The sequence below is a fragment of the Pollachius pollachius genome (assembly GCF_949987615.1).
Source record: "Pollachius pollachius genome assembly, chromosome: 2".
Lineage (NCBI taxonomy): Eukaryota > Metazoa > Chordata > Actinopteri > Gadiformes > Gadidae > Pollachius > Pollachius pollachius.
In genome coordinates this window covers 18359214-18379169 of record NC_136935.1, presented here as the reverse complement: position 1 = coordinate 18379169, position 19956 = coordinate 18359214, and the positions used below count along the sequence as shown (strand labels likewise).

The 19956-nt window shown below is 46.0% G+C and overlaps 1 protein-coding gene across 2 annotated transcripts in view; it reads right to left on the bottom strand.

Moving 5' to 3' along the window:
- ehbp1 (EH domain binding protein 1) overlaps positions 1-19956 on the bottom strand; it is a 131376-nt gene that overhangs the window by 52139 nt on the left and 59281 nt on the right. For both annotated transcript variants that reach the window (XM_079758726.1, XM_079758727.1), the window contains 5 exons: positions 14659-14837; positions 13574-13622; positions 6078-6908; positions 3441-3482; positions 529-675 (listed from right to left, as the gene is read on the bottom strand). In XM_079758726.1, coding sequence (XP_079614852.1) covers positions 529-675; positions 3441-3482; positions 6078-6908; positions 13574-13622; positions 14659-14837 — 1248 coding nt within the window. The remainder of the gene's footprint in view (positions 1-528; positions 676-3440; positions 3483-6077; positions 6909-13573; positions 13623-14658; positions 14838-19956) is intronic.

Below are 19956 nucleotides of genomic sequence, written 5' to 3'. Positions count from 1 at the left end.
TGGAGTTCATCTCATTTTATCTCACCGTTACCTCCCTGAAAACGTACAATGAATTGACAAACAGCCTCCATGACCTCATGACCAAGTGAGGAGCTTGAAAGAACCAGACTATTCCACCAGACTCCCAGGAGCCTGTGTAGGGTGAATGCCCTGTCCAGGGTCAATCAATCATTATGATGATCACTTTCCATTAAGTGCAGGCTTCGTGTCTGTTTGGGCTGGCCCTCTGGACGTCTGAGTTCTAACTCCGATGGTAACCTTGCCACTGTTAGTTATTTGTGTATTATGACATTGTGAATCGCACTGCCTCTCAGGGACATTAAAGATTCTACTCTGCTTCTAAATACACACATTCATCCCTTTTTGCTTTGTATGATTTTTAAGAATCCATTTATATCTATTGAAGATTGTTTAAACTATTGCAAAAATCTTTCACACACACACACACACACACACACACACACACACACACACACACACACACACACACACGTACACACACAACCACACACAGACTCAGGGGCTGACCTCAGCAGCAGTGAAGGCCCTGGCGGGTGTGGGCAGGGAGGGGCCGACGGGGCTCTTGTTGCCGGCCTTCATGGCAGCGTCTCTGCGGGCCTGTTCCAGGAGCAGCCTGGCCCTCTCCTTGAGCTCCTCCTGCCTGGACTGCACCTTCTGGACCACAGGCAGGGACACACAGAGGACAAGAGGAGGTCAGCACATGGAGGAAGGACCGAGGAAATCAACCTCCACCGTCCATCTTCACAGGAGTCACATGAAAGCCTTACGGTGAGAGCCTTCACACAAAACTATGAGGGGCCGCCTGGGACCGAATTCATACTTGGTCTTACACACACTATTATAATCTCGCATTAGGGCTGCAGCTAACGATTATTTTAATAATCGATTAATCGGTCGATTATCTTTTCGACTAATCGGACAAAAAGAAATTGCAGCATCTTTATTCAAAAACTGAACATTACTTCAAATTCACAGTACAGACTGAAGTGTTAAAACACCAGGTTATTTCTCCAACGTCCCGGAACGATTAAAAATGTATTAAACTATTAATAAACTATTAAAAAATAAACATAACTGGGATAACAAAAAACAACCATACAATGTATGATATACATTTATATATATATAGTATATAAGGGATGTCCATGGTTAACCGGTTAACCGATAAGATCTTTAACCGGTAAATACTAAGGGTTAAAAAGAAATTAAATCATCTTAATTTCTCTCAGATGACCGTCTCAGAGATCGTTCATTTTATTGATATTGATACCATTTTGAGACTCCTTAACGATCCAAGTCTTTATTGATACCACTAATGATACTTTTCTATTATTTTGTTGAAATAGAACTTGTATTATTGCTTTAATTGCTGATAAGATGATCATAGCTCAAGATAGGACATTAAACAGGTCATAATTCCATCTTTACTATCTATTTTATATTGATGGGAAAACAAGTTTTGAAAAATCTCAAATTTCTTTTTTTTTGTGTTGCAATTGAACACATCAATCATATTACTGAGCCAACCTGAACACATCACATTTGACACTGTTTGCTACTTTTTTTAAAGCTAACTAGCTCTATATCCTGCCGATTTTAACATGGATTTAGATTACTATTTTTAACTGACGGGACTTTCTACACCGTCCGGTTGTGTGATTACTACCGCTGCTTTGAATGACTGCACGCGGTGCCGACTCCGAGCCCGTCTGCACATCGTCTGCAGCAGCAGCAGCAGCTGACATAGTTTTTGGTTGGACTAGACAGATACTAAGTTGAAGGAGTTTTTTAACCCAAAGACAGTGTAGGTACAACACTTTTATATAGGCCTACAGTCCAGTGTTAAGATATGACCAAAATACAATCTGTGGTCGCTCACACTAAAGCTCGCTGTGGGCGTGCATGAACCATGAACCAACCTGTCGGCGGCTGGCTGTAAACAGTGCCGTGCCTACGAGTGACATATTAATCGTGCGATTTAACGAATCGGTGACCAAATTCGTTTTAGTAATCGATTTTTATCGATTTGTTGTTGCAGCACTATCTCGCATATACACCACTATACTCATACACACACACACTATTATACTCCTTCTACATGTATGTATGAGAGTATATAGCAGTGTATGTGAGAGAGTATAGTTGTTTATGCAAGAGATTATAATAGTGTGTGTGAGAGAGAATGGTATTGTGTGTGAGAGAGTATAGAAGTGTGTGAGATAGTTTGACTGAAAAGGAAGTTAGTTTGATTCCTCAGTTCCTGATTGGCTGACAGAAGAAGCGGTAGCTTCTGGCGCTCAAAATACTATGCTGTCATTTCACTCTGGAATTTCCAGTGATTTTGTTATGCTGCGTTCGCACCAAAAAATTATTTGGTCGCTTGTTCACGTTAATTCCCCCGGATTATATCATTTTATTTTATTTAGATATAGAGATCCAGGACCCCCCGCCGGAGCTCCCGGAGGTTTCTAGATTGGAATATTTTTTAACGCTTGTGAAGAGCATTGGGTACTAGAAATGCACTATACAAGACTGATATTGTTATTATTATTATAACTAGTTGTTATCATTCGGAAACACGCCTACTCTTGGCCTCTGTTGACGTAGCAGTCCGCAAGCTTCAAGCGATGATGACGCGATGTAATGGAAGGCGGTCTCATTTCTTAGGAGAACGTTTTGCCCCTCTGTATTGAGGGGCAAGGGGAAGGGGGAAGGGGAAGGGGGAACGGGAAGGGGGGAGGGAGATGGGGTAAGGGGGAGGGAGATGTCAGAAAAACCGACGTGTTGTGGTACTTCCACAACACGTAGCGACTGGCCATGGTTGAGAATGAATTGGCGGTCACAAGAGGTAGCCTCTCTCAAACTCAGGCGACCACGCGAACAAGCGACCAAATATTTTTTTGGTGCGAACGCAGCATAACAGAATCGCTGGAAATTCCAGCGTAAAATGACAGCGCAGTATTTTGACCGCCAGAAGCTACCGCCTCTTCTGTCAGCTGATCAGGAACTGAGGAATCAAACTCACTTCCGTTTCATTTGAACTCTCTCACACACACTACTATACTCTCACACACACTACAATATTCTCTTGCATGAACAACTATACTCTCTCACATACACTACTATACTCTCTTACATACCCAGCTACTGTCTATGCTCTCTCACACACTACTATACTCTCTCACATACACTACTATAGTCTCTCACATACACGACTATACACTCTCTACATACATATAAAAGGAGTATAATAGTGTGTGTGTATCAGTATACTGGTGTATAGGCCAGATTATAATAGTGTGTGTAAGACCAAGTATGAATTCTGTCCCAGGCGGCCCCTCATACAAAACGCCATGACGGGAAGCTGCTACGATGGACATTTTGTGTTTTCAAACGTCTGTTTTAAACGTGTTACTCACCTTCTCCGCTGGCAGACTTTCTACAGCAGAGACGGGAGACTCCTTTGGCAGAAAAAGTAAGAAAGAAAATGGCATTAGGGCAAAGAACAATTATTTATCTTAACGTAAAAACAAATAAACAGAGTCTTTATGATGGGTGTTAAAAAAAAAAGGTTTTCTATTACAAATTAAATTCACTACAAATTCAAGTCAGATCTGATTCATACAGTCATATGATGACTGTAGGAATGTTGCATCAGATCTTTCAAATTGGGTCTGAAAGTTTGTTACACTTAAACACTACCAATATAGTTTTACATCTATTAATATCAATAAACAAAGTATATATCCCCCAGCTTCTGACCATGTCTAGTGGTTAGAAGCTCTCTAGAGCTATTCGCGCAGACATGCACCCAAACGCACACCAAAACTGTCTATGCGGGTTGTGGATGCATGCACACAGACACACACACAGGCAGCTTAGCATCTTATCTGCGGGGGTAATCCTGTCTGTATTATAAGGGGGGCATAAGCAAGCAAAACAGTGCTGGGATGGTCATGTTCGGCTTAGAGCGCCGTGTATTCATAGCGGCTGCTGTTTACAACGTAACAACAAAGACTTTATCCTACCACCATTTACATCTGGCCGGGGCTGTGGACACTTGACTTGTCGGTAGCCAGATAAGCACCTCTAAATGGAGTGCCATGGGCCCCCCTCCGTGACCCCTCTGCCTGACCTTTGAGCTTGTAAACATGGTGTTTGATAGTAAAGGAGCAAGAGTAAAGACTTGAGCCAACACAACTATAGGCTTACATTTAATGTGCATGCGCAAAAAACATTGACGGGGCCAAAGAAGCATGCTTCTGTAGGTGTGTGAGTGTGTTGGTGTTTTCATTTAGCCCTGTGTTTGTGTGTTCATATGTGTGTGTGTGTGTGTGTGTGTGTGTGTGTGTGTGTGTGTGTGTGTGTGTGTGTGTGTGTGCTGGGTTTGTGTGTGTGTGTGCGTGGTGGGATGCGCAGAGGTGTGCTCTATGCAAGGCGTCTTCACGCCTGAGCGGTCACGGTGCCAACTGCCATCAAAAGCAGGGATGAGAAATATAATGAAAAATATAATGAAATGTCAAGAGAAGGGGTCGGGGATGGAATGGGGAGGGTTGTTTCTTCAGACAGGCCCGCCGGCCCCCGTGGCATGTTAGGGGTCTCGACAGCGAGGTGAGCGACAACATCTCAGGCTGGGCGAGAGAGAGAGGGAAAGAGAGTGAGAGCGAGAGTGAAATCGAGAGAGAGCGAGAAAGAGAGAGAGCGAGAGAGAGCGAGAGACGCTCCTCTGTTACAGACAACTCTAAGAACCGGGCTCATCACCGTCATCATCTGGGGGTTGTGATTTGAGGCTTAAAAGGCCCAAGGAGGGAATGGAACGGTATGATTGTGAGACACATCCCGCGTCCTGGGCCCGACGGCTCCCTGAGAGAGTTTCAATCAAGGCCAGACGCAGGGTTAAAAAGAGGGAGAGAAAGGCAAGGGGTGATCTATTTAAGGGGAGCGGGCGTGTATACACAGGAAGGTAACCGCTGATCTTCAGCCGCCAGTTGAAAATGAAACTGAAAGATACAAACTACACACAGGTGTGTGTGTGTGTGTGTGTGTGTGTGTGTGTGTGTGTGTGTGTGTGTGTGAGTTTGTCTGTTATCATACTATTTGTATGTCATAAAATTAATATTTCTTTGTAATAAGTTACCTCAGCTGTGTCAGATAGAATCTAATAGAATTTTATCGGACGGAAAATAATAAAATGGTTGACTGCACATAATTATAATAACGTATGTAGAATAAACCAAAATGCAATTTGTAGGATGTTACTGTCTCCTAATTTGGTGTGAGACTGCGTTACCGTTCCGTTTACGTTGTGTGACTGCGCTACGGTTCAGTTTACTGTGTGTGACAGCGTAACTGTTTCCCGTTTACGTTGTGTGACTGCGTTAGTGTTCCGTTTACTGTGTGTGACAGTGTAACTGTTTCCCGTTTACGTTGTGTGACTGCGTTAGTGTTCTGTTTACGTTGTGTGACTGCGTTAGTGTTCCGTTTACGTTGTGTGACTGCGTTACTGTTCAGTTTACGGTGTGTGACTGTTATTGTTTTCCTGTTTATGGTGTTTGACTGCATAACTGTTTCCTGTTTACGGTGTGTGACTGAGTAACTGTTTTCTGTTTACAGTGTTTGACTGTGTTACTGTTTCCTGTTTAGGGTGTGTGACTGTTACTGTTTCCTGTTTAAGGTGTGTGACTGTTACTGTTTCCTGTTTAAGGTGTGTGACTGTTACTGTTTCCTGTTAACATTGTGTGACTGTTACTGTTTCCTGTTTCCTCGTGTGACTGTTACTGTTTTGGGGTGTGACTGTTACTGTTTTAGGTGTGGGACTGTTACTGTTTCCTGTTAACGCTGTGTGACTATTACTGTGTGACTGGTACTGTTTTCTGTTTATGGAATGGGTCTGTGTCACCCGACCTGTTTAGGGGATGTGTCGGTGTGAAGCTTCCTGTTTAACGGACGTGTATGTGTTTCACTTCCTGTTTAGAGGACGTGCAGGTGTTCCACTTCCTGTTTAGAGGACGTGTATGGTTCCATTTCCTTTTCCGTGTGGGTCCGTGTTACCCTACCTGCTTAGGGGACGTGTCCGTATAGTTGACTGGTGACGGGGTGTTTGAGTCCGAGGCGGACTCTGATTCAGAGGAGCGCAGGCTGGCTCTCTTCTTCTTGATGAGGTCGGCGTCCCGGTTGTAGGAGAAGCCCAGCTTGTGTTGGCTGGGAGAGGAGGCGGTGGCTCTCCTTGCAGAGGACTCTGAGTTTTTACATTCCCCCTCTGCCTCTCCCCCTCCACCCGCCTCCTCCGCGTGCGGCCTTGCTCGCTCTGTCTCCCTCTCCACCTTGGGCGGTACGTCCCTCGGGTCCACGGGGCCGGCCTTTGGGAGGACTTTCCCGTCCTCCGACCCAAGGGCCCCGGCCAGGAACCTCCGAGGGGCGGGGGCGGGATGCATGGACACTGCAGCGGGTGCCGTCGTCGCCTGCAGCGGCAGCGACAGCGCGGACACCCCCTGCCGCGAGTAAGCCCCTCCCGCCATGTCCTTGCTAACGCCCGCCTCCTCGGGCGCCATGGCCGAGTGAGCGCCGTCAGGCTCGTCCGCGGCGTTGCTCGCGGCGGCGGCGTGCTGCGCGCCGGCCACCTGGACGTGCGGCACGTCGTTGAGCTCGGCGTAGAATTTGTCCTGGTCGATGGAGGCGTTGGTGTCAGTCTCAAAGTCGCCCACCTTGTAGGTGCTGCGGCTGCTGTTGGCCTCGATCTGCACCACGTTGAGCTCCTCGCCAGAGAAGTGGGCGCGGATCTGGTAGAGGTAGGTCATCACCGTCAGCTTGTCGGGGATGGCCAGCAGCACCATGTCGGAGGGCTCCAGCAGACGGGAGATGCCCAGGCTGGCGAAGCCGTCGTACGCCTGGGAGATCACGGAGACACCACATGGGAATTAAAAGAAGCTACGATCACTCTTAACTCCCCCTGTGAGGGGAACACAGGTGTGAGAGCAGTAGAAATAGAGAAATAGAAAAACAGAAAAAATACAGTCAAGATGCACACAAATATGGCTGGCTATGGCTGGTCCGATTGACATTATTCAACTAATTCATGAGAAAACTGGCCTGAAGGGGTTGGTGGAGGAGGATGGTTGAAGAGATTGTTGTTGTTGTTGTTGGATGGAATGCTGAAGTCTGAATGTGGTTTCGGGACGCATTGAGAAGGAGGGAGAGGGTAACACTAGCTAGATAGCAGGTGACCTCTGATTCACTTTTTGACATGCGTTAGACTTGGACGAGGACAAGGCAATTACATACATGCACTGTATGAATGTGTGTGTGGTTGCGTGCGGGGGAGTGTGAGCGAGACATTGTCGCCTTGGCAGCTGACAGGTCATGTCAGGGATGGTTGTCCCCGATAAGAAAAGCAGATACACCAAGACAGAGCACTTAATCCCAAAGGATGTGTTTTTATGTCTGTGTGTCTGTATTTGATTGTGAGTATGGTGTGTGTGTGTGTGTGTGTGTGTGTGTGTGTGTGTATGTGTGTGTGTGTGTGTATGTGTGTGTGTGTGTCTTATCGTCCTGCTGCATCAACCTGCCCACGCTCTCCGTCACGCGTGTAATTGGTCTGATTAGAGTTTGATGAGAAAATACAGGTGTGATTATCCACCGACGCACAAAACCCAATCCCCATCACCAGATAGAGAGAATGAGAGAGAGACAGAGAGGGAGAGTAAACGAGAGGGGGGCGAAAACTATTATCACAGCCAATGACAGGTAAATAAATAGATTAGAACAGGAACACACACACAGACGTGGTTCTCTCTCTCTCACTCTCTCTCTCTCTCCCTGCGTTCCCTGCATCAACTTCCATTCATGTTTGCCAGGAATAACAGCTGGTATCAGGGCGGCAGGATAGCGTTGACGTAATTCCGATCAGTTGCCATGGTTGTTTGTTTCACTGCTTCTGGCCATCTTCATAGTCGATCTATGCCTCGCACTCCCCTGTTTTCGATCAATCATTCTGATGACAGGGTATGGAAGCTCTTATCTGAGCATGGCCCGACCACCCCGACGTGACACCTCTCCCTCCCATACTTTATGTATCATATGATCATTATAGAGTTGTTTTTTTCAAGATTTATTTTTGCATTTCCATGACTATATTAGTGGGTAAGACAGGAAGGTATGGGAGAGAGAGGGGAGGACATGCAGAAAAGGACCCCGGCCAAAATCAAACCCGGGTCGCTTCCGTAAGGACTGGGCTTTAACGGCAGGCGCTCTACCTGTTGAGCCACCGCCCCGATCACTGTAGTTTGAATTACCTACAGCAGCTTTAACACTGTCACAAGAACAATGACCTGGAACACCATGGACATGGCAACCACCTCACAGCAACAGAAAAACAAAACAAAGACACCATCACAGCATCAAAATCCCCCATCGACCAGGCAGCGTTATCACTGTGACAACACCACCACCAGTTCAGCAGCAACACAGTGCCCTACCACCTTTTGTAAATCTAAAGGTGTCTGTCCAGAGGCTGGGGCCTTAGTGTGTGTGTGTGTGGGGGGGGGGGGGGCTGTAGTGCTTTGAGGCAGGAACTCACTCGAATGGAAAGTATTATTTGACCAAAACTCTCGTTGTGTCGAGGTATAAAGGAGAGCGACGGGAAATTTGAGGTTGTCGTGTTGAGCAACGTCTCTCAGTTTACCAGTAATCACTGTGTCTTTTGTTTGAGGTGCATTTCATTCCCACCTTCCCTCTCATTTCTTGCACGAAGAGGGTACCGAGAGCCAAAATAACCTGTAGACTCGTACAGGAAAGTTGTTTGAGATCAAGTCTGTGTTACACAGGGGCAGATAAAATGTTTGCAAAACACAAACAAAATTTGAACCAGTGTGTGTTCATGCAGGAGAGTCAGGGAAAGGGTATGTCTGCCTGATAAGTGAGCAGAGGGTATTGAGTGAGTCTTTACTCGTGACCAACTAGGTGTGCACACACCATTGAGTGTGTGTCCCGTGTGTATTTGAGAAGGTCTATGTAATGGTGCCTGTGTGATGCTAGTATGTTCAGCAGGCAAGATAAAACAGTGCCGCTAAATGTGTGTATGGAAGATAGAGAAGAAAGGTGCGAAGTGTAAATGTGAATATGAAAGAATGTGTGTGTGTGTGTGTGTGTGTGTGTGTGTTTGTGTGTGTGTGTGTGTAGGCCTGTAGCAGTATAACGGGGAAACACAGGCAGAAGGAGAACACAGTGTAGAAGGAACACGCCATGGAGAAGCCAAGCGTTACACTTTTAACCCCTCTTCCACTTCCCAGTCACGAAAATGGGGGGGGAGGGACGAGGGGACGGACAGTGAAATAAAGGGACTAAAAAAAGCATGGAGGAAGAATGTGAGAGAACAGAGACTGATTGGGTTACTATCCAGCATTCAGGGGAGGAAAGTGTGCGACCATTGTTCTCCCTCCAGCCCGAGAGGGCTGTGAAAGAGAGCGACAAGCCCGCCGCTCAATGGGGATAGAAAGAGAGAGGGAGAGAGAGTGGGGGGAACAAAGACAGAAACGTGTGAGTGGGAGAAAGTGAGAGCCAGGCAGGGTAAAAGGAGGGAGAGAGAGAGAGACTTGAGGTGAGAGTGGCTGCGACGTGGTGTTTTGTTTCAGGGTCGGCCGGAGGTCTCTGTGTGTACTACTAGTCCGTCTGACCTCACTGTTGAACCTCGACGTGTGCAGCTGTGGATCACACCCCCGAGAGACTTCCATCACTATGAAGCGGACACGGCAGACTTTGTGTGACACTTTTAGTGGACAAAAAAACGTAGGTGACACGTTACATATAAAATATCAACCTGGTGTTTGATGCAACATGGAGATTAGTTTTAGTCGCTAGAGCAAGTTACTGTTTTTAAAGCATGCCGACATATTGAATGTATCCAACTCACTGGACACAAGAGTTACACAGCCCTCCATAAACCCCTTCCCCTTTCATTTCCTCTGCTCGTACTCACAGACAAAGCTTTAGGCTTGGATTGAATGTCACCATTCTATGCCCCCGGGCGGAACTCCCCCCCTCCCCGCTCTACCTTCCCCTCCAGCTCAGTGACTGACAGCCTTCCATGGCTGTCAATCATCGATAGCTCTCCCCTCCCCCCTCCCCTGGCAGCTGCGCTAGCTTGCGGCCGTTTACGGCGGCTGCTGTTAGCGCTCCACTATCAGATAGCATGGGAAATGACTTCTCCTTGGCCTCATTACACACACAAACACACACACACACACACACACACACACACACACACACACAGACACACACACACACACACACACACACACACACACAGCCTACTGACACAACAGACAAGGCCAGGGCACACGCTCGCAGTCCAAACAATCATGACACTCTCAACCTACAGATTCTTCAAACAGAGCGCACGGCAACGTGCACACACACACGTGGGAATAATCCACTGCAGTGTTAATGCACACAGGAGGTTGGTAGCTCTGTGTGGCTCTCGTACATGGACCAACAAACTCATAGCCGCACACACACACTGCTACACACAGTCACCTGCACGTACACACACACACGCGCACGAGCGCTCGTCCCACACACTCAAACTTCACACATACGTACACACACACACACAGACACACACACTTGTACACACATGTGCACACACACACACACAAACAGACACACACAGGGTTCATTGATAAGGGATCTTTCCAAACGGTGACTCTAAATATTCACATGCCCCCTCAGATATTGATTGTCCTTATCTGTCATAATTCAGTGCAGTCTGAGTCCTATAGCAGGGCAAGCAAGAGGCGAGCACAGGGGCATGTCTATCAGCCACACACAATAGGCCCAGACAGATGTGACTCCTTTCTACTCCTTCTATATTCCACCACCATTGCTGGCCTTGTGTATTTAAACTCTCCAGCCTGAAAGCCTGTCAGAGTGGCCCATAAAACAACCAGCCCAGGAGACAAAGAGCCACAGTGCTATCCAACATGACACGGGGAGAGAGCCTCCAAAGCAGCCCTTCACTGCTTACAGTGATGGTATGTACACAAGTATTGTTTTCAATATTTGTAATACATTGATATATATATATTTTTATGCATATATTAATTGTATTATTCCTTATTGTTATCATTACTGGGCTCTTTCAACTTTAACATATGGGATCCTCTCTCAAGTTGTGTCTTTCTAAGGACCTGCCTTTTGTGTTGTTCCCCTGTTTGTCAACTGAATAGAATCAACAATTATTTTCTGTTGAGTTGAAAATAGTATTATTATACAGTCTACGATGAAAAGACAAAGCACCCATGTGGGGCGGCACTAGCTCAGGAGGTAGAGCGGGTTGGCTGGTAACTGCAAGGTTGCTAGTTCAATCCCCGGCTCCTCCTAGCTGAGTGTCGAGGTGTCCCTGAGCAAGGCACCTAACCCTAACTGCTCCCGACGAGCTGGCTGTCACCTTTGCATGACTGACTCTGCCGTTGGTGTGTGTGTGTGTGTGTGTGTGTGTGTGTGTGTGTGTGTGTGTGTGTGTGTGTGTGTGTGTGTGTGTGTGTGTGTGTGTGTGTGTGTGTGTGTGTGTGTGTGTGTGTGTGTGTGTGGCAATATTGTAAAGCACTTTGGGTGGCCACTGGTTACAGAAAAAGCGCCATATAAATGCAGACCATTTACCATGTAGAATTTTGAACTGCGTGCAATACTGGAAAAGGTATCCGATATTCGGCTAACTATTGGTAATCTGAGGCACAACAAAGTATGTATGGCCAGAAATAAGGGTGTCAGTAATCAAATAAATGTGTGTAGTCCGAGTACACGTTTCTGCATGTGGTTAAATAGTACATCTGTTTTTTCTGTTTGTGTGTGCAGAGGTTCATACAAGGTTATTCTTCACCCAGTTTGTACTTGATAAAGGACGAATCACAGGAGATCAGGCCTGGTGCGATGGTGCGATCTACATGAGAGGCCAAACAGTGGGATTATTTGCAGTAATTCTTGTTTATTTCCAATATGCCAAATAGGTCTGTGTGTTTGCTTCTGATGGTGTCGAGTGGTGCTGCTGATTATTTAGACATAACACTGTGCTGTGTTATGTATGACTGCAGATCTGTAAGGATCACCAGCTCGGTGCGTCTCTCTGTCGGCCATCTGCCTTGCTCTGGAGGAGCATATTTCGGTCCATTTATTTCAAGTGCTTCTTCTGGACCTTAACTTTATGACCGAACATTGTACTAATGTGGCTCGGCATGCATCAATATGTCTGTTTCGGTGGACTGCATGTTTGGTGTCACCCCCTTTTTCTGCATAGAGCTCTGGCAAGAGACAGCGGCGTCGTCGTGGTGGGGTTGCACATCTCCCCCAGACCTGGACATGGTGAAATGGCCGCAACGCTGCAGCTATTCACGGGCTATCTTGTCGGGCATATTCCCCTGTATTACTTCAGTATCTGGGTAATTTCTCCAGGGCTCACGGAGCACCTTGAGGGGAGCAGGCTGCTGATATGATATTGGGTGCCTGGCTCGTCCGCCCTCTCCCCTACTGTGGTTATTGTCAACAGGGTGGCATTCATGCCTAACAGGGCCAGCAGAGGTTATCAGCCAGCCAGAGTGTGTACGAGGGGAGCAAATCAACCTGCAGGACCACCACGCATATATCACTCTTTGTAGCCCTCTGGGGATGACAGGGGATGGCTCTGGGTGTGTGTGTGTGTGTGTGTGTGTGTGCGTGTGTGTGTGTGTGTATGTGTGTGTGTGTGTGTGTGTGTGTGTGTGTGTGTGTGTGTGTGCGTGTGTTTGTGTGTGTGTGTGTGTCCGTGCACACTAGTGTATGTGCAAAATAATACACATGGTGGTATAGAAAACTGTTTGTCTGCGCCTGTGGGAATATTGTGGCAGAGGAAAACCAAGTTTTATACTATATACTTAACTATGAACGAAGTAATAATTTCTACCGGACTGATGACTGCTTTATGCGGATGCGTCCACACTACTACTTCGCTAGCACCAGACAATCTCGTCATTTAAGCACCTCATTCCCTTTCTTACAAAAGCATTTGTGCCGAAGATATGAATAAAAGAAGCCTTCCAATCCTTAAATCACACCATACTTTTGATAAAAGCATGAACTGGCGTTAAAAAACGTAGTATATCCCAAAACATCTGATAATTTATCTAATCAAGCTATTACGCTTACCATGGTTCACATTTCAACAAAGTGAGGTTTGTTATGCACGTCACAAAATGTCACACCTTCTAGCCTAATTTCAAATAGAGTGTGGTATAAATTTTCCGAATATTAGATTCACCTTTTCAATAAATCACACAATTTATTTTTTCTCACAATGTTTGGCCTCTTTGATTGTAATGTGTTGAATTTTGACCGATTTCTAGGCATTTTAATATTTTTTAACTAGTTGACTATGTGGGACCACGGCAAGTTAACCCTCAGGACAGACATAAGACAGGACATTATTATGTAAATGACAGTACGGCCGCAGACAGAGAAGATGAGAGGGAGGTGGCTGAGGTGAAGCCAAATGGTTGGCGTTCTCCAACTCTGTTCCGCCCCTTACCTTTTTATTGTTTTCTTTAATATCCTGAGGATTGAGTGACTTGTAGTCTCTGGTTGAAGAGAGAGAGAGAGAGAGAGAGAGGGAGAGAGAGAGAAATAGGGGGAGAACAAGATAAATACGTGTCCCAAGTAATGTTATAAGGACTCTAACAAGCAATTTCACAGCACTGCAATAAACGGAATGAATAGATAGACAGAACATGAATAACATTTATATGTACTACTAAACTAATAGGACATGGATGGACACACACGTAATGGTGCACACACACACACACACACATGCACGCACACAGACGCAACTAATTATTCTTTCATTTACATCCATGGGACTATTCCTTATTTCATGAACATTCCAGTTGCACGCACGCACGCACACACACACACACACACACACACACACACACACACACACACACACACACACACACACCTTGAGAAAAAAAGAGCCCTCAGCCCCATCATGAAAAATAAATTATTTAGACATTTCAGTTTGCAAATTTGTGTACAAAGCGATGTGCCATCTATGTATAATGATGCAAACCAAGTGGGAAATAAGTCTGACATGTCGGTCGCAGCAGGACTAAAGGTTAATTGTGTCAATGCGCAAGTCAGCATACATGTAAGAGCTTTAAATTAGTCACGCCGAGGCACTTCAAACAGCACATTTATAGAAGGACGTTTATAGCCCTCAATCCAATATGTGCACATTGGATGACACACAGATCTTTCTCACTTCGTGTTTGTAAACCTTTGCGTTAGGAGTTGATGGAGGCAATTTAACAATGTCATGGCCTCTGTGTCGGAGGCAAAAATATGAAGCATTTCCTTTGAAGTGATAAAAATCTCTTCAGCAGCACAAAGATTACGGAGATTACAGTCTCCCAGCAGAGAAGGAATTAGGTTTGTGTGTGTGCATGTGAATTGTCATTTACGTACATTATGTGTGTGTCTACGTGCGTGTGTGTGTGTGTGTGTGTCTGTGTGCGTTCAACAATTTGTTGGAACTCGAGTGTTGCTGTCTTAGTGCAGTGTGTGTGTGTGTGTGTGTGTGTGTGTGTGCATGCGTGCGTGCGTGTCTCCTACATGTGGTCTGGTCTGAAGTGGTGCAGCAGGGCGCAGAAGGCCAGGCCGTTCCTCCAGGAGGTGGTGAAGTTGGTGATCTTGACGCCGCGGTAGTTCTTGGTCACCTGGCGGCACCAGGCCAGCAGAGACTGGCTGGCGTTGGGCTTCCCCCCCAGCACCGGGCTGGGGATTGGACTGGGCTGCACCCAGGGGAGGGAGACGGGGACGACAGGGAGATAGAGAGAGAGCAGAAGAGAAAACAAAATCTGGTCAAGACATATTCCACACTCTCTAGTCCTCTCTCTCTCTCTCTCTCTCTCTCTCTCTCTCACCACACACACAGCATTTGTGAGTCAACTGTAGCACACAGAAACAGCCATGTAAGCATTAGAAAAATTACACACTTTTACATTCTAATAACATTTTCTCCTTCTCTCTCACACACACACAGACACACACAGACACACACAAATGGATGGTCATAGTCAAGGTAGCATGTGACTGCGGATGATGTAAACATCTTATTAATTAGCTCCGCCTTTGAAGTCTTATCTGGGCCGAGAGCATTGACCAATTGGAATGCATCACTGCCCAAACTCCAAATCCCATAAATTCTTGATGGCACGTAGACACTCCCTTCCTCCCTCTCTGGGACATCCAGGGGAACCAGTGTGTTACGCTGATTATTCAGCCTGCTATTGGCTTATCTGACTGGGACAGAGGCATACGAGGTCATTCTCTGAGTGATCATTTGAGAGAATTTGGCAACAAAGATCAAAATGAACGGTGACATTTAAATAGTTATTTGTATGTAATGCAGATATCTAAAGACCTGGTGGTTCACAGTGCGAAATCGTAACGCAAAGAAAACAAAGAATACATAGAACTATTTATTTTGATTTTTTTACACATGATTTCAAATTGAGTTTAAAAGCAAACTTATCAATGTGGTTCATTGTCTGCTTTCATATATAATCAATATATAATCAATATTATGTAAAAAGGGGGATGGTTTCCAAAGTAAGGAATGAAATAATATTTTTCCTGGACTTCAAACTAAATAGGGAAGTGCAAGCGTGTCTCCAAAGTGTTCCCCTCTTGCTGTAGCCAAACAACTCCCTCTGTTGGCCGCAAGGTGCTACAGCAGTCACACATTTGAACATTTGCAGGCCCTTCTGAAATGTGACCGGTATTTTGGATCAGGGGACATATTGTGTGTGCAACACAAAGCAGTGCTGTGGTGTAAGACCTGTGTTTGATTTAACAGTGTGAAGTGAGTGTTTGATAGACATGACTATGTCAAATGTAGTCTCTTAACCACTGTAACCACTGAAAGCGCAACGTGTATGAGGGTGCTATTTACAATTACATTTACATTTAGGGCATTTAGCAGACGCTTTTATCCAAAGCGACTTACAAGGATATACCACGACAAGCAGCCATCTCTGGAGCAAAAGCTCCTTTGATTTTTAGACGGATCAATACCGTTATAATGTAAATGTGCCAGATTCCTCGTCTATGTATTGCTAAGGATTCCAATTCAAATAAGGGAAAGCGCTGGTGCCCAGGCGGCCCAGTGCTGCGTGCATCTGGACTGGCTGTACCTAAACATGTACACACAGGCCCTGAAGCCAGCGAGAGGCCACCAGGACCAGTACACATGAGAGGGGACGGGCGACAGTGTCTAGCACTGACCTTTGACCTTTAATGCAGGGTTTGCGTGTCCACGCACGCATGTTCGTATAATGTGTGTATAGTCGTGTCTCGGCCCCTAAGGCTGCAGGGTGAGAGAGAGAGAGAGAGGGAGAGAGAGAAAGAGGGGGGGGGGGGGAGAGGGAGAGAGAGAGAAAGAGGGGGGAGAGAGAGAGAGAGAGAGAGAGAGAGAGAGAGAGAGAGAGAGAGAGAGAGAGAGCGAGCCTTAGGGGCCAGACACTTGACATTTCCGGCTCATCTTTAAGAGAGGGCCTTAACCTTTCCCTGTAGCTCCCACAGACACGTATTAGGGCGTCCTCCACAATGTCGGCGTGTCGCACAGAGGGAAACAAAAAATACAGAGAAGGAGGAGGAGGGGACGGAGGAAAGAAAGGAACGAGAGGACGGAGAGGCGCAACAGGCTTGAGAGATAAGAGAGGGAGAGGAGGTAATCCTGAAAGACAACATGGTCACAAACTGTGGCACAGAGAAAGTGGCGAGGCTTCAGCTATTCGTCTTTTCTCTCCCAAACAGTTGCTGTGACATTTAAACGACACCTGGAGTTGTCTTTGACAAGAACCGGGTTGAGATATATTATTGGTTCATTAGAAAGTAACATGGCTGTTTGAGAAATACAAGACTAAAGACTGTGCTACACATATATATATATATATATGCGTATGTGTCTTGTATTTGCGTGTATGGGTGTGTCTGTGCGTGCCTGTGTGTGTGAATAGAGACCATTTACCTCTCTTTGTCTCTCTCTCTGAGTGCTGGTTGAAAGTAGCAGTCTAATTGGACAGCTCTAATTAACCTGGGATTAGTGACCAGGTGCTTTTAAAGCAATTAGACACACTGCATACTCCAGCACTCCACACCCTGCTGCTGCCCCCCGGTAACACCACACACACCAACATTAAACATGTATTCAAACACACACACACACACACACACACACACACACACACACACACACTGAAAACATGTGCCCACATTCAACATGCGCGCACAGTCTCCAATGCGGTTGGTAGTAAAAACTCACTTTGATACCTTAACACAGACACTCAACAGGCATACTACGGTCAATTATGGTTAACCAATCATGACATTCCCCACCCCCCATACAACTACACTAACTCAGCAGCGGAAAGAGACAATTTGTTATTTAAAGATGAATGCATATACATTATATATAAACCCGCAGTGAAGGGCCAGCTCCGACCCTCCCTAAAAGAGACAACATGCTTACTTGCCTATAGCAACATGCGCATGTTGTGTGTAATTATGGTATTGCTTTCCACAGGTACCCCAAGGTTTTTCGAGTTGTACAGTTTATTCCTGATTTTTGCATGAACATTTGGTTTCTGTCTTTGTGAGTGTATATTTGTGTGTGTGTGTGTGTGTGCATGGGGAAATGTGTGACTGTGTGTGCCTGCATGTGTGTGTTAGTGTGTAATGCATTTGTATGTGTGTGTGCGAGCGTGCCGGTGTGTGTCTGTGTGTGTGTCAGTGTGTCATGTTAGCTGAGCTCCAGGGTGGGATTAGTGGGGAGCACAGCGCCTACCCACCCACATTCCATATATTACACACAGAAAGAAATGAAAAGACAACCTTTAATATTATCAGCACCCCATAATCTCAACACTTCCTGCTGCTATGGTACTATTATACATAGACACGCACACACACACACACACACACACACACCCCCACACATACACACACATGCCAACAAGCCCACACCCACATACATATACACACAAACACTTCCTGATAACTCAAGTCAAGAGCAACCAGACCGTTACAACAAATGGTTCCATTCCATTCACATCTGTGAATATATATATATATATATATATATATATATATATATATATATATATATATATATATAAATATATTTAGTTTGTACTTTATGTTTCCAAATCCATATAAATGTTTCCAATGTCAACTCAATGTGAACTGACAGAACTAACTGAATGTGAATTTGAACTGAGCTAGCTCAAGGACTCTGGGGCACTGGGGTCGCCTGCTCACACCCTCCGCATCCGCAACCGATTCAATAGTTTGATAGCTGCGAACACATGAATCCATAACAGTTCTTTTTAAAATGAAACCCAGTGTTTGGACGGGACGGCCCAGCGATGCGCCAGGCCCTCCCCGTGTCCGGCCCGAGTGGCGGGTGTGGAGGCAGCGGGCTGGGGAGCAGCCTGTGATCCATTAGTTAAGCTAGCCTTTCAGCGGGCTAACAGAGATACAAGCGAAGCGGCTTTAAGTGGCGGGCCTTGTCTTCCTCTCCGGGGCGGCACGCTTCGATGGAGACGTAACTGGGCATCAGCCCCTGCCACGCAAAGCCACCGGTGGAGTGGGAGAGCAGCGCGCCCGCCACGCGCCCCGCTCCCATCTCACTCCCAGGGCTTCAAAGCGGCGTGTCAGAGTGTCAGATTTGAGGAGGTGCTGAATCTCATACTCTTTAAAACTTGTAATCCGCTCAAGGGGCCAACGGCAACACACAGAAAAAAAGAGAGAAAATAAGAAAGAGGGAAAGACCCTGTCCTAAACACACAGCGCGTGAGCATCCACTATAATGGATGGATATTCATGCGACGCATGTACTGACACCAACACTTTAGAGAGATACTGCCGTGTTGCGTATGAAACGGGCCGCACACTGGGGCGTTAGACTAAACCAAGTGTTTGAGAAGCTTGACCCTCTTTTGGACGCAGTCATCGACACCCACCGCTGTCCAGGCAGCCACACACACAACGTGGCGTCAGCATACCTTTTTCGGGAAAATAACCAGACCTGAGATCAAGCCAAGTGGAGCATTCACCAAATGGTTGGCAGAGACTGGCAAAAACATCATGTTTTTACACCAGTTTCTGCTGAATTACACTGTTTTTTCAGCAACAGTGAAAAAACGGCATAGGCTAGAAGACAGAGTAGACAAACTCATGTTTTAAACCACAATGTAGGGTTTGCTGCCGTTTTAATAAAAGGTGGTAGTGTGATGGAGTGCATGGTTGGGGCCCTCAGTCTTGGGGACGGCCCTCTTCTGTATTCCCAGCCATTTGTGCTATTTAATTTGCGTAATCAACGTCACATTATAACCGGCGAAACACCTGGCTTTATCAAAACCATTAAATTATGTGTCAGATTTCAAACGCTTGAGAGTTGTGTCAGGGAACAAGGGGGGAGGGTTTAATCAAAAGTTTAATTATGTAAATTGTGATGTGGAGAGGATGGAACAATGGGGGGAGAGGTGGGAAGGAACCAGGCTGGGAGCGGAGAGGATAACTAATGTAGCGTGGAAAATAATACACATTAACATACAAAGGAAATATTGTATTACTGGTGTTCTCATGCCAAGAGGAGAGGAGACGTGTCCGTGACGTAGCAGGTGCTAACTACCTGCAGGCCTCACATGCTGGCCGCCTGTTTGTGATAATGTGTTCGCGTTTATGGAAGATTTTACATCAAGGGGGGCGGGGGGTAAACTGTGTTCGCCTGGCTTGAGAGACCCTCTTCGACATCATTGCATAATGAGCCCCTCTATGAAGGAGGTAAAAAACAATTATTGCTGTAAAGATGGCATAAAACTTAAGGGTGCAGTATGCAGAATTAAG